The 23104-nt window shown below is 42.6% G+C and overlaps 1 protein-coding gene across 1 annotated transcript in view; it reads left to right on the top strand.

Moving 5' to 3' along the window:
• The window catches only part of LOC130284250 (uncharacterized), a 67435-nt gene extending 49875 nt beyond the window's left edge, over positions 1-17560 (top strand). The window contains exon 2 of the mRNA XM_056534423.1: positions 14147-17560. Within this exon, the coding sequence (XP_056390398.1) occupies positions 14587-16971 (2385 nt within the window). The 5' untranslated portion in view covers positions 14147-14586 and the 3' untranslated portion in view covers positions 16972-17560. The remainder of the gene's footprint in view (positions 1-14146) is intronic.
• Positions 17561-23104: the final 5544 nt, after the last annotated feature.

Genomic DNA, 23104 nt, shown 5'->3' with positions numbered 1-23104 from the left:
ATTTTTCAGTTCCCTATTCCCTCATCTGGCCGCATCGTTTTTTCACAAAAAAAAAAAACGCCATGTGGCAGAATGGGCGTTTTTATTTTGCTATTGCAAAAAAACACAAGTACAAACCTAGCCTAAGGGTACGTTCACACGAGCGTATTTGCAGTGTATTTTACGCTGCAGATCCGCCGCTGAAGGACCTCTGTATTCTGCCTTTACATGTGCCTGCTCGGAGAGGCAATACGCCGCTACGAGCAGACAGTGCGATGTGCGAGTCGCGCACGCATGCGCAGTATACTCGCACATCGTGGCAGCTCTCGGCCTAGCTCATTGAGCAGGGAGAGCGGCCGCGATGTGTGCGAGTACACCGCGCATGCGCAGCGACTCGCACATCGCTTCAGTGTGTCTGCACGTAGCGGTGTATTGCCGCTACGAGCAGTCACATGTGAAGGCAGAATACAGAGGGTCCTTCAGCGTCGGATCCGCAGCGAAATACGCTGCGAAAATCCGCTCGTGTGAGCGTACCCTAACACAGACCAATTTTGCAACTGCTATGCAATGACTACAAACTGCCTTCCTTCAATTGTACACTGTTATGTAGTTACTAAATTATTCCAAGTCAGAAGGTAAACAGGTGTGGAGACGGGCAGTGGTAGTATCAGTAGTCAAGGAAATGAGAGAGTAGCATTGGTGAGGAGAGACTAATAGAAGGAAGGCTATCTGTAGTCATTGCATAGCAGTTACCCAACTGGTCCGTGTTACGGAATAGAGTGCAATTATATCCATATTCTCTGTGCCAGCTCATTAACTTTATTTCATACATTATAGATTATAAAGATTTTATTAGTCTTTCTTTTATGTATTGATCTTGTGTTTTACAAATAATAATTCAGAGATTAGCAACTATGGCATCTGATCCCTGTGATGTCATAATGGCACTATTGTATGCTTCTTTTGTTTTTTGTTGTAATACTGCCATACCACATCCGAGGAAGAGCTTTATACCTCTAAACACTGTTACGCCTAGCGCTCCGGGCCCCCGCTCCTCCCCGGAGCGCTCACGGCGTCTTTCTCCCTGCAGCTCCCCGGTCAGTCCCGCTGACCGGGAGCGCTGCTCTGTCATGGCCGTTGGGGATGCGATTCGCACAGCGGGACGCGCCCGCTCGCGAATCGCATCCCAGGTCACTTACCCGTTCCCGTCCCCTGCTGTCATGTGCTGGCGCGCGCGGCTCCGCTCTCTAGGGCGCGCGCGCGCCAGCTCCCTGAGATTTAAAGGGCCAGTGCACCAATGATTGGTGCCTGGCCCAATTAGCTTAATTGGCTTCCACCTGGTCCCTGACTATATCTAACCTCCTCCCATGCACTTCCTTGCCGGATCTTGTTGCCCTTGTGCCTAGTGAAAGCGTTTTGTGTGTTTATAGCCTGTGTACCAGAACTTCTGCTATCTCCCCTGACTACGAACCTTGCCGCCTGCCCCCGACCTTCTGCTACGTCCGACTTTGCTTCTGCCTACTCCCTTGTACCTCGCCTATCTTCAGCAGTCAGAGAGGTGAGCCATTGCTAGTGGATACGACCTGGTCACTACCGCCGCAGCAAGACCATCCCGCTTTGCGGCGGGCTCTGGTGAAAACCTGTAGTGGCTTAGAACCGGTCCACTAGCGCGGTCCTCGCCATCCCTCTCTGGCACAGAGGATCCACTACCTGCCAGCCGGCATCGTGACTGTAGATCCGGCCATGGATCCCGCTGACGTCCCTCTGCCTTATATCTCTGATATCACCACGGTGGTCGCCCAGCAATCCCGACAGATCGCCCATCTAACCCACCAGCTGTCGGAAGTATTCACCATTGTGCAGCAACTTCAGTCACAACTTCAGCAGCAATCATCTCCTCCGCCAGCTCCTGCACCTCTTCCGCAGCGAGTGGCCACTCCTAGCCTCCGCCTGTCCTTGCCGGACAAATTTAATGGGGACTCTAAGTTTTGCCGTGGCTTTCTTTCGCAATGTTCCCTGCACATGGAGATGATGTCGGACCAGTTTCCTACTGAAAGGTCTAAGGTGGCTTTCGTAGTCAGCCTTCTGTCTGGAAAAGCCCTGTCATGGGCCACACCGCTCTGGGACCGCAATGACCCCGTCACTGCCTCTGTACACTCCTTCTTCTCGGAAATTCGAAGTGTCTTTGAGGAACCTGCCCGAGCCTCTTCTGCTGAAACTGCCCTGCTGAACCTGGTCCAGGGTAATTCTTCCGTTGGCGAGTACGCCATACAATTCCGTACTCTTGCTTCTGAACTATCCTGGAATAATGAGGCTCTCTGCGCGACCTTTAAAAAAGGCCTATCCAGCAACATTAAAGATGTTCTGGCCGCACGAGAGACTCCTGCTAACCTGCATGAACTCATTCATCTAGCCACTCGCATTGACATGCGTTTTTCTGAGAGGCATCAAGAGCTCCGCCAGGAAAAAGACTTAGATCTCTGGACACCTCTCCCACAGTCTCCACTGCAATCTGCGCCTAGGCCTCCCGCCGAGGAGGCCATGCAAGTGGATCGGTCTCGCCTGACCCTGGAAGAGAGGAATCGCCGTAAGGAAGAGAATCTTTGTCTGTACTGTGCCAGTACTGAACATTTTTTGGTGGATTGCCCAATCCGTCCTCCACGTCTGGGAAACGCACGCTCGCACCCAGCTCTCGTGGGTGTGGCGTCTCTTGATGCTAAGTCGGCTTCTCCACGTCTCACGGTGCCTGTTCGGATTTCTACTTCAGCCAGCTCTCCCCTCTCAGCCGTGGCCTGCCTGGACTCTGGAGCTTCTGGGAATTTTATTCGGGAGTCCTTAGTGAATAAATTCCGCATCCCGGTGACCCGTCTTGTCAAGCCACTCCACATTTCCGCGGTCAACGGAGCCAGGTTGGATTGCACCGTGCGTTACCGCACGGAGCCCCTCCTAATGTGCATCGGACCTCATCACGAGGAAATTGTATTTTTTGTCCTTCCTAATTGCACTTCTGAAGTTCTCCTTGGACTACCCTGGCTTCAACACCATTCCCCAACCCTGGATTGGTCCACTGGGGAGATCAAGAGTTGGGGTCCCTCTTGTTCCAAGGACTGCCTTCAACCGGTTCCCAGTACTCCCTGCCGTGACCCTGTGGTTCCTCCTGTATCCGGTCCCCCTAAGGTCATTAAGGACTCTGCCTGCCACAGGAAATGCCTCTCCCCCCCTCCCAGTCCCATCAGGCAAGCCTCTGTGTCCCCTCATGGCCCTCGTCCTGGTGTCACACTGCCCCGTGCCAGGTCTCGCCCTCTGCCCCCTCTCCCCATTCCTACTCCTGCTGTTCTGCCTGCCGTTGAGGAATCCCTCCATCCTTTCCCGGTGTCCTCATCCCAGGGGAGGCAGTTACCGGACAAAGAGAAGGGGAGACCTAAGGGGGGGGGTACTGTTACGCCTAGCGCTCCGGGCCCCCGCTCCTCCCCGGAGCGCTCACGGCGTCTTTCTCCCTGCAGCTCCCCGGTCAGTCCCGCTGACCGGGAGCGCTGCTCTGTCATGGCCGTTGGGGATGCGATTCGCACAGCGGGACGCGCCCGCTCGCGAATCGCATCCCAGGTCACTTACCCGTTCCCGTCCCCTGCTGTCATGTGCTGGCGCGCGCGGCTCCGCTCTCTAGGGCGCGCGCGCGCCAGCTCCCTGAGATTTAAAGGGCCAGTGCACCAATGATTGGTGCCTGGCCCAATTAGCTTAATTGGCTTCCACCTGGTCCCTGACTATATCTAACCTCCTCCCATGCACTTCCTTGCCGGATCTTGTTGCCCTTGTGCCTAGTGAAAGCGTTTTGTGTGTTTATAGCCTGTGTACCAGAACTTCTGCTATCTCCCCTGACTACGAACCTTGCCGCCTGCCCCCGACCTTCTGCTACGTCCGACTTTGCTTCTGCCTACTCCCTTGTACCTCGCCTATCTTCAGCAGTCAGAGAGGTGAGCCGTTGCTAGTGGATACGACCTGGTCACTACCGCCGCAGCAAGACCATCCCGCTTTGCGGCGGGCTCTGGTGAAAACCTGTAGTGGCTTAGAACCGGTCCACTAGCGCGGTCCTCGCCATCCCTCTCTGGCACAGAGGATCCACTACCTGCCAGCCGGCATCGTGACTAACACATCATGTACTAGCCATTATTTGCAAGTGAGCTATGTGGAAGATCTGGGGATTTTTTTTTAACCTGTTTTAATCTGATCTATTTTGGTGGATCCCAATAAAACTGACTGATACACGCTTGACAAATTGTTGTGTCTTCCTGCAAAATGTAATCAAATGAGCAGTTCCCTTTAAGAGAAAGATACATCTGTTACAAAGACCTACTGTAGCATAAGAAGATCTTCTGTATTTTTCATAGAAATTACATAACATGAGCCAAAGTTTAGCATACCAACCAAAAGGCTAATTATAGAGCATTATTAAGCAGTGAGGGTGCGAATGATGATTGTCCCATAAGACCCAAAAGGACACGCACCATCTAAACTGGGAGCATGTAGCGCATTGGTAGGTATCTGCAGAGAAGTTCAAATCCCTGTACAAGGCTTAAAGGTACTCCACTGGAAAGAAATATATTTTTTTAATCAACTGGTGCCATAAAGTTAAACAGATTTGTAAATTACTTCTATTTAAAAATCTTAAAGGGGTTATCCAGGAAACAACTTTTTTTTCATATATCAACTGGATCCAGAAAGTTAAACAGATTTGTAAATTACTTCTATTAAAAAAATCTTAATCCTTTCAGTACTTATGAGCTGCTGAAGTTGAGTTGTTATTTTCAGTCTAAGTGCTGATGACGCGTGTCTCGGGAACCACCCAGTTTAGAAGCAAATCCCCATAGCAGACCTCTTCTACTCTGTGCAAGCAGACAGAAAACAACAACTCAACTTCAGAAGCTGATAATTACTTAAAGGATTAAGATTTTTTAATAGAAGTCATTTACAAATCTGTTTAACTTTCTGGAGCCAGTTGATATAAAAAAAAATTAAATTAAATTAAAAAAAAAGTTTTTTTTCCTGGAATTCCCCTTTAACACTGGAATAATAAAACTTCCAGTACTTATTAGCTACTGTATGCTCCAGAGTTCTTTTCTTCTTGAATTTCTTTTCTGTTTGACCACAGTGCTCTCAGTCCATTTTAGGAACTGTCCAGAATAATAGCAAATCCCCATAGCAAACCTATCCTGCTCCAGACAGTTCCTAAAATAAACAGAGGTGTCAGCAAAGAGCACTTTGGACAGAAAGAAAGGACATTCAAAAAGAAAAAAACAACAACTTCCTGTGGATCATACAGAAGATGATAAGTGCTGGAAGGATTAAGATTTTTAAATAGAAGTAATTTTCAAATCAGTTTTCTGCCACCAGTTGATTTAAAAAGAAACAAATTCCAGGGGAGTATTCCTTTAAAGATGAAAACCAGGTTGCTGGTTAAACAATGCACTTGGGAGCCAGTGTTAATGCATAGTGGTGGGGCAGGTGGCCCAGGCTTCCCTAAAATCTTGCTAATCACATGCTTAGCACAACTTTGTTGATACCCTTTCAAAACATAATTCTTGAACTGTTTATGTATCTTTTTGTAAACTAGTTAAAATATGAAAATATATATACCCTGTTTCCCCGAAAATAAACCCTACCCGAAAGTAAGCCCTAGCAGGATTATCAGGGTGGGCTGCAATATAAGCCCTACCCCAAAAATAAGTCCTAGGCCAGGGGTAATCAACTGGCAGACCGTGGTCCAGATCTGGATCGCGGCTATCAGTAATTCCTGCAGACCAGAAGCCCCACCCCTCCTCACCTCCTTTAGCTGGTCGTGGCAAGTTACCGTAGTTGAGCCGGGGCAGGCCGACGTCACGCTCTGCCCCTGGCTGCTAAGCAACAGGCAACAGAAGGAGATCCCGTACAGAACAAGTACAGTACAAGTTGCGGACGGTACGGACGAAGGTGGGGAAGTGCTGGTCTCCGCTGGGGATGAAATGTGTAATGTACCGTAGTTTATTATGGCAGAGGGGTGGGGGGCACTGTAGGAGTGTGGAGGACGACGGGGGAAGGGGAGGATGGGGGGCTGTAGCAGTGTGGAGGATGGGGGGGGCTGCAGGAGTGTGGAGGATGGGGGGCTGCAGGAGAATGGAGGATGGGGGCTGCAGGAGTGTGGAGGATGGGGGGGGCTGCAGGAGTGTGGAGGATGGGGGGGCTGCAGGAGTGTGGAGGATGGGGGGCTGCAGGAGTGTGGAGCATGGGGGGCTGTAGCAGTGTGGAAGATGGGGGGGGGGGGAGTGGGGCATCCTCCACACTGCTACAGCCTCCCATCCTCCACATTCCTGCAGCCCCCCATAAATAAATAAGCCCTACCCTGAAAATAAGCCCTAGTGTGTTTTTTGGGACTAAAATGAATATAAGACCCGGTCTTAGTTTTGGAGAAACACGGTATATATATATATATATATATATATATATATATATATATATATATATATATACTTACAATAACATGGCTACTTTAACATATTATACTTTTTAGTAGTGTTAGGGTTAGTTCTCACTATTAATGGAGAATTTACTTCTTTCTTAAAGCGTACCCGTCAGATGCAAAAAAAAAAATCTTTTTTTAAAATATATCACTGAGTACCTAATCCTGACCATAAACATCAAATTTGTATGTGTCTAGCACCTTTATTTTTTTTATTACACTTTTAATTTAGCTTAATAGTCTGAACTTCTCTCAGACACAGCAGTACTAGTATGTGTCCAAGTAGGCAGGGGGGCAGTTGTTTGGCTGGCTTTTTCAGTATGAAATACAGAAAATTTTCTAATAAAAGCATTGTAAAACCTATTGGTTTTTCATGCTTTACAACATATCAAAAGTTTTTGTATCTGACAGTGCCCGTTTAAGTTTAGTTACATAGTTTAGGTAGAATAGTTCCCAGAGGAATAGACACTATTTTAAAATACAGTGGGGTAAATACATATTGAACACAGCAACATTTTTCTCATTAAATATATTTCCAAAGGTGCTATTGAAATATCAAATATTCACCAGTTTTTGGTAGCAGCTCAAGTATTCCATACACTCAAATAGACCAAAACAAATAAGATCAAAAATTAAGTTATGTGTAATAATGTCAAATGACACAGGGAAAAAGTATCGAACACGCTTACTGATATTTATTTAATACTTTGTACAAAAGTCTTTTTTGATAATGACAGCTTCAAGATGCCTCCTGTTTGAAGAAACTAGTTGAAGGCATTGCTCTGGTTGGGTTTTGGCCTATTGTTTCAAACAAACAGTCTTCAAATCTTTAAGGCTCTGTGAGCTTCTTCGATGATTCATGATCTTTAGTTTTTTCATAGATTTTCAGTGGGATTTAAGATAGTTGATTGCCCGGCCACTCTACAGGGTGGGCCATTTATATGGATACACCTTAATAAAATGGGAATGGTTGGTGATATTAACTTCCTATTTGTGGCACATTAGTATATGTGAGGGGTGGGGGACTTTTCAAGATGGGTGGTGACCATGGTGGCCATTTTGAAGTTGGCCATTTTGAATCCGACTTTAGTTTTTTCAATAGGAAGAGGGTCATGTGACACATCAAACTTATTGGGAATTTCACAAGAAAAACAATCACGTGCTTGGTTTTAATGTAACTTTATTCTTTCATTAGTTATTTACAAGTTTCTGACCACTTATAAAATGTGTTCAATGTGCTGCCCATTGTGTTGGATTGTCAATGCAACCCTTTTCTCCCACTCTTCACACACTGATAGCAACACCGCAGGAGAAATGCTAGCACAGGCTTCCAGAATCCGTAGTTTCAGGTACTGCACATCTCGTATCTTTACAGCATAGACAATTGCCTTCAGATGACCCCAAAGATAAAAGTCTAAGGGGGTCAGATCGAGATACCTTGGGGGCCGTTCAACTGGCCCACGACGACCAATCCACTTTCCAGGAAACTGTTCATCTAGGAATGATCGGACCTGACACCCATAATGTGGTGGTACACCATCTTGCTGGAAAAACTCAGGGAACATGCCAGGTCCGAGCATTCCTTGATGAACACTTTCCTGGAAAGTGGATTGGTCATCGTGGGCCAGTTGAATGGCACCCAAGGTCTCCCGATCTGACCCCCTTAGACTTTTATCTTTGGGGTGATCTGAAGGCAATTGTCTATGCTGGGAAGATACGAGATGTGCAGCACCTGAAACTACGGATACTGGAAGCCTGTGCTAGCATTTCTCCTGCGGTGTTGCTATCAGTGTGTGAAGAGTGGGAGAAGAGGGTTGCATTGACAATCCAACACAATGGGCAGCACATTGAACACATTTATAAGTGGTCAGAAACTAGTAAATAACTCATGAAAGAATAAAGCTATGTTAAAACCAAGCACATCGTTGTTTTTCTTGTGAAATTCCCAATAAGTTTGATGTGTCACATGACCCTCTTTCTATGGAAAAAACTAAAGTTTTATTCAAAATGGCCGACTTCAAAATGGCCCCATGGTCACCACCCATCTTGAAAAGTTTCCCCCCTCACATATACTAATGTGCCACAAACAGGAAGTTAATATCACAACCATTCCCATTTTATTAAGGTGAATCCATATAAATGGCCCACCCTGGAGAAATTTCATTTTCTTTCTCTGAAACCATTTGAGAGTTTCCTTGGCTGTGTGTTTGGGATCATTGTCTTGCTGAAGTGCCCACCCTCATTTTATCTTCATCATCCTGGTAGATACCAGCAGATTTTTGTCAAGAATGTCTCCAGGAATTTGCCCATTCCCCTTCCTTGAAATATGTGAAGTTTGCCAGCGCCTTTTGCTGAAAAGCCTCTCCATACCATTATGTTCACACCTCCAAACTTCACCGTTGGCATGGGGTTTTTAAGGTGCTGTCGAGTTCCATTACTACTACAAACATGTAGTGTATTACAGCATCCAAATAGTTAAATTTGCCCTCAGCTCTTCCGAATGTTGTGCAGCAAATTTTTAAAAAATGTGCGAAAGCATGACATTTTTTATTAAAAAAGCTTAAAGACGTTAATACATATTTGGTCAAAATGGTTTTAATATCCTAATATTTTAGTTCCATCAACCAAATTTTCTCTCTGTTTGCTTTTAATGAGTTAGAAACTGTTTCTATAAAATAATCTATTTCCAACTAATAAGCAGTGTTTGTAGGACGCTAATTTCCTATTCTAATTGCTAATGAAATCACTGAAGCATCAAATTAGATTGCTTGACATATAATATTTATATCTACCCTATTACATCCATTTTCACCTTAAGGCAGTTAGTGGTCAGTTAATATTTTTCCCAAACGTGCATTAGCAGACATATTATCCCACACAGCTGTTGTATAAATGTGTACATAATAAATAAAAAAAGAACTGTGTATTTTCAGGTGATATATTGGAATCTTAGCAGAAAATCTCTTTAGTAATTCATAACAGTTGTAGTTTAAAGCTTCTCCAAAATTCAATGTTTATCGGAAACATTCATTTAACTGCCAGATATGTAAACTATATGACGATATAATGCATAATTAAAAATGTTAACAGTCAAAAGGTATAATCATAAATAAAATACTGAAACACTAAAAAATTTTCTTAAAAATTCTAAACAAAATTTAGCAAAAGTGAATGACAATTCAAAGCCCTAAAAGAATCATCAGCAGTTATTAGGTGACCATACAATTCTAGTTTATCTTCTCATATTGAATATATTAAAATTTAAAGTCTTAAATATATATTAAGGTCTACAATGACAATTTACCTTGGATATTTCTAACTCTACAAAAGAATAGATCTTTCCTGAAATGCATGACCTTGACTCTCCTTCACATCAGAAGCTTGCTGCAATCTTACACACAGTCCCTGCTGCATGTTTTGTATCTTTCACAGTTATTATATTTTCGAACAATGAGACAACAGGTGTTAAAGCCATGCACCAAATTATTGTATGGCAGGCTTCCAGGGTGAAAATAATGTGCATTAAATTATGTTTTTTTTATATTGATGGCAGTGGATAAAGGAAGTTAAAAATATGAACAAAATTCAGTCTTGTGTCTTTTCAAATGTGTCTTTTCTAAAACATATTTCTCAATACTTGTTTTCTCTAAGAGTATAATGCTACAAATATTCTGATAGACAAGAAAAATAAGAACTTAAAAATTTGTATGAACCATTGTTTTTTGCCTTGAGCATTTATGGAATTATGCCGTCTGATTTTGTGGTTGTGTGAGTAAGGATAATGCTGATTATTGTACAGCAAACTGAGAAAAGAATGACCTTTAACATGTTTAAAACTGCCAACATTTGGCCTTTATCTGTAAAATAAAATCAAAGCAAGTTAGGATTTTGCAAAGGGCAATTGCAATGATATGAACCTCTCTAAGGAATTATTTAAACAGATATTAAAAGTAACAGTGCAAGATACATTTTTTGAATTATAATTTTTATAAAGCTTATATTCCTGTCTCGTTCATTATTTAAAGAAAAACTGTCACCAGTTCACTCACTCTAAACCCGATACATCAGGATATGGTGTCGGTGAACAGGAGAACAGTGCAGGGATTCTGGCCTATATACGTACCTGAAGTTTGGCTTCTTACAGAGCTGAATTGGACTGAATTGTACTCGTGATGAATATTCAAATCCAGCTGGCGGGCACGCCTCCAGCACGCAATTCAGCGCTGGAAGAGGCCAAACTTCAGAGGGACCGGGTGCCAGACTTCAGGTACGTATAAAGGTCAGAAACCCCACTCCGGTCTCCTGTTCACCCACACTATAACCCGGTGTATCCGGTTAAGTGTGGGTGAACAGGTGACAGTTTTTCTGTAATTACACTGCTTAAAATCAAGCATCAGATCTTAGATGATTGGTTTGCTTCTAGACAAAATAAAATATGTAAGTTGGGAAATTTATTTAAAACAGAATGAGCTATTGACCTCCACCAGGACAATCCGAGGGACCACTGCATAGTCTGACAATGAGAATTTCACATTTGAAGTTTTTACAAACATAATCCAAAAAAATTAAATAAACAAGACTAAGACTAACTACAAACTCTCACATCATATTCTTACTATCTGCATCTTAAGGAGCCTGAGATCGAAGGGGGCTCAACCCTTGCTGAATACCTCATGAACATACTGTCTCTACTGAATTATCTATACAAATAAGGGGTTTTCCCTATGATCTTATGGGCACACCCAATACTTATATTCTTCCCAGGGGGGGGGGGGGGGGGGGGGGGGGGGAGGCCATTTCTTTTTTGCTGCTTTGTCAGATGCCTGCTCCCCAGCTGAGCCTGAACTGAACTGAGGCTGCCAAAGCCCTTCGGCTGCTGCTTGAGTCCTGATTGACTCTTTGTGTCTCAAGCACAGACTATGATCTTCCACCCTGCCCTGCCGCACTACGCTTCTGACTGTGCCAGCACATTCACGCAAGTCCCTATTGCTCTGTCCTCTAGTCACATGACAGCAGCGTCAGCACTAAGCACACTCCTGTCGTAGTCCAGCACAGTCCTGACAGCCACACAGCCGCCCCAGCCCAAGCCAGCACTAAAAAGTTGGCGTTCCGGAGTTCGATTTTAATGCCACAATACCAACAATCAATAAGTTGTTCTAAAAGGGGTTTCAAAGCCTTATGGTGCGGAGAGACAAGTTTGGAAAGAGGGTGACTTGGGAGCTCTTTAACTTAAAGAGATCCTTGTCCTGGACAGCAATCATAATAAGGTCCTTGACTTTATAAAAATGCACCCTGCAGAAGTTTTTTCAAGGGGGAGCAGTGTCAGGTGGCTTCGAGCTTAGAGACCTGTGAACATGGTCCAGTCCAATGCTAAAGATAGTGTAATCCGCAAGTATAGCCAGGAACAGTTTCTCAATTACACCATCAAGCTCAGGAGGTGGGATCGACTCAGGTATTCCCCGGATCCTATTATTATTATTATGCCCATGGTAGTCGTGGGTATGGCATAAGTTTGGGTGGGCAAACAAGTGATGAGCAAAGTTCACCTGTTGTTTTTATAGTTTATAAGGTTGAAAAAAAGGTACATTTCATCAAATGGAACCTAAAACCCTACAGTGGGGATCAAAAGTTTGGACACCCCAAGTAAAAATTTGTATTAATGTGCATAAAGAAGCTAAGGAATGATGGAAAAATCTCCAAAAGGTATCAAATTACAGATTAGACATTCTTATAATATGTCAACAAAAGTTAGATTTTATTTCCATCATTTACACTTTCAAAATAACAGAAAACAAAAAAATAGTGTCTGCAAAAGTTTGGGCACCCTGCAGAGTTAATATCTTGTACTGCCCCCTTTGGCAAGTATCACAGCTTGTAAACGTTTTTTGTAGCCAGCCAAGAGTCTTTCTTGTTTGAGGTATCTTTGCCAATTCTTCCTTACAAAAGTCTTCCAGTTCTTTGAGATTTCTGTGCTGTCTGTCACGCACTGCTCTTTTAAGGTCTATCCATAGATTTTCAATTATGTTGAGGTCAGGAGATTGTGAAGGTCATGGCAAAACCTTCAGTTTACGTCTCTTGATGTAATCCCCTGTGGATTTCGAAGTGTGTTTAGGATCATTATCCATTTGTAGAAGCCATCCTCTCTTTAACTTCAGCTTTTTCACAGATGGCATCAAGTTAGCATCCAAAATTTGCTGAAATTTTATTGAATCCATTTTTCCTTCTACTCGGGAGATGTTCCCTGTGCCACTGGCTGCAATACAACCTCAAAGCATGATTGATCCACCGCCATGCTTAACAGTTGGACAGAGGTTCCTTTCATTAAATTCTGTTCCTCTTCTTCTCCAAATGTACCTTTGCTCATTCCGGCCAAAAAGTTCAATTTTAACCTCATCTGTCCACAGAACTTGTTTCCAAAATGCATCAGGCTTGTCTATATATTCATTTGCAAAGTTCAAACAGTGATTTTTGTGGTGAGGATGTAGAAGAGGTTTTCTTCTGATGACTCTTCCATGAAGACCATATTTGTACAAGTATCTCTTTATAGTGGAATAGTGTACCCCAACTCCAGTGTCTGCCAGATCGTTCTGGAGGGATTGTGCAGTCAAACATGGGTTTTGAATTGCTTTTCTCACAATCCTGAGAGCTGTTCTCTCTGATATTTTCCTTGGTCTTCCAGATCTTGCTTTAACTTCCACTGTTCCTGATGACTGCTATTTCTTAATTACATTCAGAACAGAGGATATTGACATCTGAAATCATTTTGCTATCTTCTTATAGCCTTCTCCAGCTTTGTGAGCATCAACTGTTTCAGATTTCTAGACAACTGCTTAGAAGAACCCATGGTGCTGATTGTTGAGGCAAGGTCAGATGAGTCTTGGCATTTAAAACCTTTGAGATTGACATCACCTGGTCTTCCCAGATGATGATTGAGAGCAATCCATGACACTGGCAGGTCTCAACTTTGCAAAGGGGCAGTGCATGCTATAAATTCTGCAGGGTGGCCAAACTTTTGCAAAAGCCATTTTTTTTTGTCTTCTGTTATTTTGAAAGTGTAAATGATGGAAATAAAATCTAACTGTTGTTGACATATTATAAGAATGTCTAATCTGTAATTTGATGCCTTTTGGAGATTTTTCCATCTTTCCTTGGCTTCTTTATGCACATTAATGCAAATTTTTACCTGAGGTGCCCAAACTTTTGATCCCCAGTGTACTGTGTTTTTCCAGAGGAAGGCAAAAAAAAAAAAAAAACAGTGCCCCATAAAAATTCCTTCACGACTCCTTTATGGTAATCATAGTAGATCCCCGGATCAACATTATATCACCATAAATCTATTATCCATAGCTTTTTAAGGGGTACTATGGTGGAAAACTTTTTTTTTCATCAACTAGTTCCAGAAAGTTAAACAGATTTGTAAATTAAACAAAAAAATTGGTGCAGCTCACAACCAAAAATCTGAGGATAGTGTGATTAAGTACCGGAACCCACCGGCCAAAATTAATATCAAGGTAAAATATATACATGATACTGGTTCCGCTCACCACCTATTAGGGAACATGCATCAGCTGAGCACGGACGTGCCGGTCCCGCCCTCAGCCAAGTACGAAATGTGAACAAAGAAGTCGTCCAGCTCCCAATATGCAATAAAAGAAGTATTCTTTATTGATCCAACAGATAGGATTGACACATAGAAGCAGAAGCGTCTGACGCGTTTCGCACAGAGCTCTAAGTCCAGACGCAGACGCCAGCCTCGCTCTAAAGCAGCAAGAAGCGTCAGTTTCTCAGATGCCGACACTTCACATGAGGATGAACAGGGGAGTCCATTGGAACCGAACCCCGTCACAAGAAGAGGGACAACACCACAAGCCCCACCTCGGGAGACACCGATGTCAAAAAACTGGACGGCCGCACCAAAAAGAAAAACCGTAACTACAGACGAGCAGGCCGTCGCCATAGGAAACAAGCGTTATCCCCTGAGGTCTCTTCTAACTCCCAGGTGAGCCCGGTTGTAAACCTGTCTGCGTGTATCTTATCCCAGGCTCAAATTAACCTCCTCAGCAAAGGACTGAATTTTGTCCCCACATGTAACTTTAACCTATTTAACACTTTGCTAGATGTTAACAAACTGGCCAGAAGTCTTACTCTGCATCGACACTTTTTTTGAATTAGAGGGTGTTGATGCGGAGAGAGACTCAGATACATTGTTTAATTCTAGAGGGCATGTAGAACCAATTTGTACCAACTTTACGGATCAAACAGTAATGCTACATTTAAATTGTTTATATTCAGAAAATGCCAGTGTTGATGATTCATCGATCCGTCCTCTCTATTCCTCCAACCCTGGGTTTTATCCTGTGGCCTCCCGTTCGGAGGCCCTGGATAAATTTCAGGAGTTGGTGGAAAGAGATTTAGTTGAATTGCATAACAAGGTATCAGTTACTAGGGGTTACAGCAACCTGGACAGAAGCGAAAAAATAGCCATGAAAGAACTAGAGGCTAATCCTTACATAGTGGTGCGTAACTCAGACAAAGGGGGCAACATTACAGTCCTAGATTCGGGATTATATAAGACCCTAAATAATGATATATTGGCAGACAGGAACACATACTGCAAATTGAAAGGAGATCCCACCAGAGCCTTTCAAGATGCTCTCAAGAAGGTACTAAAAGAGGGAGTAGAACTAGGGGCCATAGACAAAAAGCTGGAGGAATCTTTATTTGTTACCAGTCCAGTCATCCCGGTGTTCCACTCACTCCCCAAACTCCACAAGGGGCTCTTTCCACCTCCCCTCAGGCCCATTGTGGCTGGCATTGGATCCCTTGTGGAGCGATTGGGGGAGTGGGTGGACCATCATTTACAACCATTGACTACCATCACACCAACCTTCCTACAAGACACGAAACATACTATCAATATCCTCAGTAAAATCAAATGGGAAAGCTCATATTCATGGGTAACTTGTGATGTTATAGGATTGTATCCTTCAATTCCACGTGATAAGGGTTTAGAAGCTCTGTCAATACATTTGGACAGATTTAGTAACTACTCCCCTGGTCTGAAGGAATTCCTCGTTATAGCCACGGATTTTCTTTTGCAACATAATTTTTTCATGTTTGATAATGAGTTCTTCCTTCAGACCAGGGGAGCATCGATGGGGGCCAAAAACTCGCCCTCGTTCCCCAATATATACATGTTCCATTGGGAACAAATGTATGTTTTTAATGCGGACAACCCCTTTAAGGAGGACATCAAGTGGATCGGTCGATTTATCGACGATCTTCTGATTATATGGGAAAGCACAGAAAACCGTTTCCAGAATTTCATCAAGTACATCACTAACAACAACCTGAATTTGGGCTTTACCTATCACTTTGGAGGAACAGAGGTCAATTTCCTAGACATTAGGGTTTCAGGCAATGCACAGGTTATCGACATCTTTCCTTACAGGAAAGAGACGGCCACCAACTCTGTGTTGATGGCTACATCATGCCATCCTAAACATGTGCTAAATAACATACCCTTTGGTGAGATGTGCCGCATCAAAAGAAATTGTACCAATCCGATTGCACTGCACACTGCAACTGAAGAGCTAACATGTAGGTTTAAAAACAGGGGGTATTCAGAAGCAGTACTAAAAACAGCTAGGGTCAAAGTGGATGCTATAGACAGGGAGGACCTATTAAGGTACTCAAGAAGGCAGATTAACCAACCAACGGACCCACCCACCTTACAAATAAATGCAAGCAGTAGTGCAGATTCAGTTATCATGACCAACAAAGAGAAAATTAAAAGAGGAAAGGCAAATATAAAAAGGAACAAAAAACTGTTCCTTGTCACACCATATAGTGTACAATTCAATAAAATCAGACAAATCATCTTAAAATACATACCAATACTTGAAACAGATAACATCTTGAGAGAAATTGTTGCAGGGGGCATATCTACAGTGTCTAAAAGAGGACCAAAGATAGGATCCACTATATCTCCCAGTCTTTTTCAAAGTACGCCCACATTAAACCGTACTTGGTTACATGAAGCTGGAAATTGGAGGTGTGGCCACAACAGATACCTTACCTGTGGATATATGCAAGTGTCCAAAGAAGTCACCTCATGCCATACGGGAGCCACCCACAAAATAAAAGATTACATAAATTGTAATTCCAAATATGTGGTGTATGTGGCTACCTGTTTGGCATGCTGTGTTCAATATGTGGGTTGTACATCTAACTCCCTAAAGACCAGGTTTAGGAAGCATGTCTCAGACATAGATAATAATTCGGTTGGTGTATCTATGTTAACTAGGCATTTCAGGGACAACCATGCCGGGGACCCCAAACATTTGAGAGTTGCAGGCATGGAGAAGGTCCGGTTAGGCCCTAGGGGTGGAGACCTCACAAGAAAACTGTACAATAGGGAAACATATTGGATGTTCCTATTGGAAACCAGACAGCCAAAGGGACTTAATAAGAGGCTAGACTTAGTTGTTACGTGTTCGTAGCCTCTATAGGATATTAAACTATTCATTTATCTTGAAAAAATTGTTATCTCCTTTTCATTTCTCAGAGTATACAATTATGAATATGTTATTTTATATATCCCTGTTCCCATTGTCCAATATGGCTCATATTGTTCATTATGTGTATTCTAACAGTCCTGTAATCTCTTTATTTATTTACCTTTTAGATAAATCAGGAAGAATTTACATATTCTGTAAAGTGGAGAAGCGAAGGTCGTCTCTGAAGTTTTTGGGTGGTTACCCTCAGCAACACTCAAAGTAAAATTAATATGCAATATACTATAAATCTCCCAGTGCGATTGCTTTATATATTTCTAGATCAAAAACGTTCTTGAGGAGGTGATTCATAATTTTAGCAACTTGGACACTGGAATATGAAGACACACGGAAAGCTATGGATATGGATCTCAGGTAGCCACCCACTAAGACATGGAGACCATCATTCACTCCTCCACTGTCCAGGTTTTATGCAATGCCTTGTATCGGACCAATGATGTAACGGGTCATGTGACCCTTCTTACTTGTATTTTAAACTGTGTGTTAATAAGCACGAATAAGCACGCTCTGTGCGAAACGCGTCAGACGCTTCTGCTTCTATGTGTCAATCCTATCTGTTGGATCAATAAAGAATACTTCTTTTATTGCATATTGGGAGCTGGACGACTTCTTTGTTCACATTTCGTACTTGGCTGAGGGCGGGACCGGCACGTCCGTGCTCAGCTGATGCATGTTCCCTAATAGGTGGTGAGCGGAACCAGTATCTTGTATATATTTTACCTTTATATTAATTTTGGCCGGTGGGTTCCGGTACTTAATCACACTATCCTCAGATTTTTGGTTGTGAGCTGCACCAATTTTTTTGTTTAATTTACAAATCTGTTTAACTTTCTGGAACTAGTTGATGAAAAAAAAAGTTTTCCACCGTAGTACCCCTTAAAAAGCTATGGATAATAGATTTATGGTGATATAATGTTGATCCGGGGATCTACTATGATTACCATAATGGAGTCGTGAAGGAATTTTTGTGGGGCACTGTTTTTTTTTTTTGCCTTCCTCTGGAAAAATACAGTACACTGGGGATCAAAAGTTTGGGCACCTCAGGTAAAAATTTGCATTAATGTGCATAAAGAAGCCAAGGAAAGATGGAAAAATCTCCAAAAGGCATCAAATTACAGATTAGACATTCTTATAATATGTCAACAACAGTTAGATTTTATTTCCATCATTTACACTTTCAAAATAACAGAAGACAAAAAAAAATGGCTTTTGCAAAAGTTTGGCCACCCTGCAGAATTTATAGCATGCACTGCCCCTTTGCAAAGCTGAGACCTGCCAGTGTCATGGATTGCTCTCAATCATCATCTGGGAAGACCAGGTGATGTCAATCTCAAAGGTTTTAAATGCCAAGACTCATCTGACCTTGCCTCAACAATCAGCACCATGGGTTCTTCTAAGCAGTTGTCTAGAAATCTGAAACAGTTGATGCTCACAAAGCTGGAGAAGGCTATAAGAAGATAGCAAAATGATTTCAGATGTCAATATCCTCTGTTCTGAATGTAATTAAGAAATAGCAGTCATCAGGAACAGTGGAAGTTAAAGCAAGATCTGGAAGACCAAGGAAAATATCAGAGAGAACAGCTCTCAGGAATGTGAGAAAAGCAATTCAAAACCCATGTTTGACTGCACAATCCCTCCAGAACGATCTGGCAGACACTGGAGTTGGGGTACACTATTCCACTATAAAGAGATACTTGTACAAATATGGTCTTCATGGAAGAGTCATCAGAAGAAAACCTCTTCTACATCCTCACCACAAAAATCACTGTTTGAACTTTGCAAATGAATATATAGACAAGCCTGATGCATTTTGGAAACAAGTTCTGTGGACAGATGAGGTTAAAATCGAACTTTTTGGCCGGAATGAGCAAAGGTACATTTGGAGAAGAAGAGGAACAGAATTTAATGAAAGGAACCTCTGTCCAACTGTTAAGCATGGCGGTGGATCAATCATGCTTTGAGGTTGTATTGCAGCCAGTGGCACAGGGAACATCTCCCGAGTAGAAGGAAAAATGGATTCAATAAAATTTCAGCAAATTTTGGATGCTAACTTGATGCCATCTGTGAAAAAGCTGAAGTTAAAGAGAGGATGGCTTCTACAAATGGATAATGATCCTAAACACACTTCGAAATCCACGGGGGATTACATCAAGAGACGTAAACTGAAGGTTTTGCCATGACCTTCACAATCTCCTGACCTCAACATAATTGAAAATCTATGGATAGACCTTAAAAGAGCAGTGCGTGACAGACAGCACAGAAATCTCAAAGAACTGGAAGACTTTTGTAAGGAAGAATTGGCAAAGATACCTCAAACAAGAAAGACTCTTGGCTGGCTACAAAAAACGTTTACAAGCTGTGATACTTGCCAAAGGGGGCAGTACAAGATATTATCTCTGCAGGGTGCCCAAACTTTTGCAGACACTATTTTTTTGTTTTCTGTTATTTTGAAAGTGTAAATGATGGAAATAAAATCTAACTTTTGTTGACATATTATAAGAATGTCTAATCTGTAATTTGATGCCTTTTGGAGATTTTTCCATCATTCCTTAGCTTCTTTATGCACATTAATACAAATTTTTACTTGGGGTGTCCAAACTTTTGATCCCCAGGGAGGACCTATTAAGGTACTCAAGAAGGCAGATTAACCAACCAACGGACCCACCCACCTTACAAATAAATGCAAGCAGTAGTGCAGATTCAGTTATCATGACCAACAAAGAGAAAATTAAAAGAGGAAAGGCAAATATAAAAAGGAACAAAAAACTGTTCCTTGTCACACCATATAGTGTACAATTCAATAAAATCAGACAAATCATCTTAAAATACAGGCAAAAAACAGAGATATCAATGTCCGGCACTGCTGCTGACCACCAAGAAGGACCTGGATCTAGGATGAGTAGGAGTAGTCCCCGAAGCTAAGGTAGTGCTCTGACTTGTGAGACGAGTCAAATACAATATACAAGGAGAAGGTGAAAAAAGTCGGCAGACTCACCACGGCTTCTTTTTTCAGGGTTGCTTCTTTATTAAATACTCACATACAAAACTTTGTGCGAAGGGGGGAGAGAGGATCACATGGAGGGGGGTATTCACTGTCTGGCGACAGAATCTGTTTCACTCGATAGTCGAGCTTCCTCTGGCCATGATTTTTAGGAACACTGTGCTGCTTCTTATACAGGTGGGTAACCAGGTTCAATCACTTAGAACCTCCCATCTGTCTTGACGTCAGACTTCAAGGTGTTGGCTTTATATCCAGCCCTATAACACCTTTACTATGTCAACGTCATAAGAATACAGCGTATAATAACATACATAGAAGGAATGGGGAAAAGAGTGCATTAAAAACTAGGTACATTAAAAACAAGGTGCATAATCTATCTTATCATTAAGGCCTATGGGGCCGGTTGCTGATGTGCGGATTATCCAGTAAGTTTCTCGTTGCAACAGTAAGCGATCAGTGTCTATCCCTGGTCTGGGTTTAACTCTCTCAATGCCGGAAAAAGATAATACTTCAGGCTTCCCTTCGTGAACTTCCACCATATGGGATATAAAACGAGGAGCTCCCTTTAGTGTGCGAAGCGAATACATGTGTTCCCTTATTCTCGCACAGAGCTGACGGATCGTTTTTCCAATATAGTGGTAGCCACAGGGGCAGAACATAACATAAACCACATATTTTGTTCTACAGGTTATTAGATCTGTGACAGTGTGTGTTATGGATCCCATGCGCATTGTTTTCAACTCCGCATTATATTTACAAAAGTTACATGTTCTACAAGCGTAATTTCCCTTTGGTGTCAATTGTTCTAGCCACTGTGTCTCTTTTTTAGGAGGCATTCTTCTAGTTTTTTGTAATATATCTCCTAGCGATTTATTCTTTCTGTATGAGATAAGCGGTTTCCGACTAGCTACTTCTTTCAGATCAGGGTCTCCTTCTATTATATGCCAGTTTCGTCTGACTGCCTGTTCTATAACTTGATTAAGTGGTGAATTTTGAAAAGTGAATGCAAAGCGTTTATTAGTGGGTACTGATTCTTTTTCTTTTTTGGTGCTCAGAAGGGTTTTTCTCTGGCAATTATCTGCTCGTTTGCGACCTTCTTTTATTAGGGTCCTCGGATAGGACCGTTCCAACAGGCGTTTTTCTAGATCATCTGCCTGTTCCCCATAAATCTCATCCGATTCGTTGTTTCTTCGTAATCTTACGAATTGTCCGTAAGGGACACCCCTCTTCACTGAGTCTGGGTGCGAACTACCATAGTGGAGAAGGGTGTTCCTCGAAATGGGTTTCCTATAGCCTTCGCTGGTGAGCCGCTCTCCCTGTACCTTAAGTTTTAGGTCTAGGAACTCTAATGATGTTCCCCCGTATTGCGAGGTGAAGGACATATTTACTGAATTGGTTGTATTTAGATATGTGACAAAATCGTAAAATTGTGCCTCTGAACCTGACCATGCTATAAGGATGTCATCCACATAACGCATGTATAATTTGATACAGGCGATATATGGATTCTTAGAAGAATAGACGATCTGGCTTTCCAAAACGGCCAAAAATATGTTTGCGTACGTGCAGGACACCGGGGTACCCATCGGGGTCCCGGTGTCCTGCCTGTACCACTGATCAGCAAATTTGAACGTGCTGTTCGATAGAAGGAAGGAAAGGGCTTCCTCAATGAACAGGATAAATTCGTTATATTTGTTCGACCATTTTAAGAAGTCTTTAATAGCTCCTATGCCCGATTCTGACGGAATACGGGTATATAAGCTGACAACATCAATGGAGCATAAGCTCCAACCCGGTTCCCAAGTCATTGTTTGAATCTTCTGTAAAAGGTGGAGAGTGTCCTTAATGTAAGCTGGTATAGATGGAAGAAGTGGAGATAGTAACCATTCTAGATAGTGGGACAAGTATTCAGTTACAGACCCCACTCCCGAGACTATCGGGCGTCCCGGGGGTGGGGTCTGCTCTTTATGTACTTTTGGAAGATGGTACCATGTTGCTGGTTTGGGTGACTCAGGTACTAATCGTTCTGCATTCTTTTTTGATAGCATCCCTTGCTCTACAAATTTGTGTAACAGTGTAGTAAGACCTTTCAAAATTTTTGGTGTTGGGTCTGTTTTAAGGGGGGTGTAAGTAGACCTATCACTTAATTGCCTTTCGGCTTCTAGTGTATACATGGTCTTATACATTAATACGACACTCCCTCCTTTGTCAGCCCTAATAATAACTAAGTCTTCTCTCTTTTTTAGGGCATTGAGAGCTATTTGTTCTGCAGTTGACAGGTTCACAGGAGTTTCTCTGTACAATATAGATCTGACGTCTTGTAAAACTGAATTTTGAAATAAATCCAGTTGTCCTCCCGGGGGTATCGGGGGGTTAAATCTGGACTTTTTACCCTTGGTGAAGGCACTCCGACAGTGCCCAGACTGGGCTCTGTTCGCAGGGTCTTCAAAATCGTGGGCTAGCATCTCAATACATTTCTTATCCATTAATGTACATTCTATGGGAAAAAAACCCAAACTATCTATTTTAGCTGGAGAATCTGCTTCACATTCACTCTGCTCATAAGACTTTTTATTCAGGAAAAACTTAAATAGATTAATGTCCCGTAAAGACTTGGCTAGGTCTATCTCAAAAGTAACTGGGTCAAAACGTTCTGTCAAACCGTAGTTCAACCCTCTGGATAATAGGGTCAGTGTTGCTTCATTCAGTGTCTCTGAGGTGAGATTGATAACATTAGATATGGAAGATCCGGAAAAGTCCTCCTCATTAATACATCCTATAATTCTGTTCTTCTTTTCTTTGGTTCTTTTTGATCTCTTCCTCCGTCCGCGCCGTGTGGACCTTGTCCTAAAGGGTGGGAGATGTCATGTTTTTCTTGTCTTACATCTTTTGGATCCTTGGCTATATTCACATTATATGCGGTTTCAGTGCGGTTGTTAGGGTAATATGAAGCGGGTCGACGTGATTGACGATAATTCTTACTAGTAGATGTAGTAGCTTTTCCATGCCACTGAAATTCTTTTTCTTGGTCGTAGTCGGTTTTATCTCTGAGGAATT

Source organism: Hyla sarda, chromosome 8, assembly GCF_029499605.1.
Source record: "Hyla sarda isolate aHylSar1 chromosome 8, aHylSar1.hap1, whole genome shotgun sequence".
Lineage (NCBI taxonomy): Eukaryota > Metazoa > Chordata > Amphibia > Anura > Hylidae > Hyla > Hyla sarda.
Note: the sequence above shows the minus strand (reverse complement) of the source record. Positions and strands in the feature narration are given on the sequence as shown.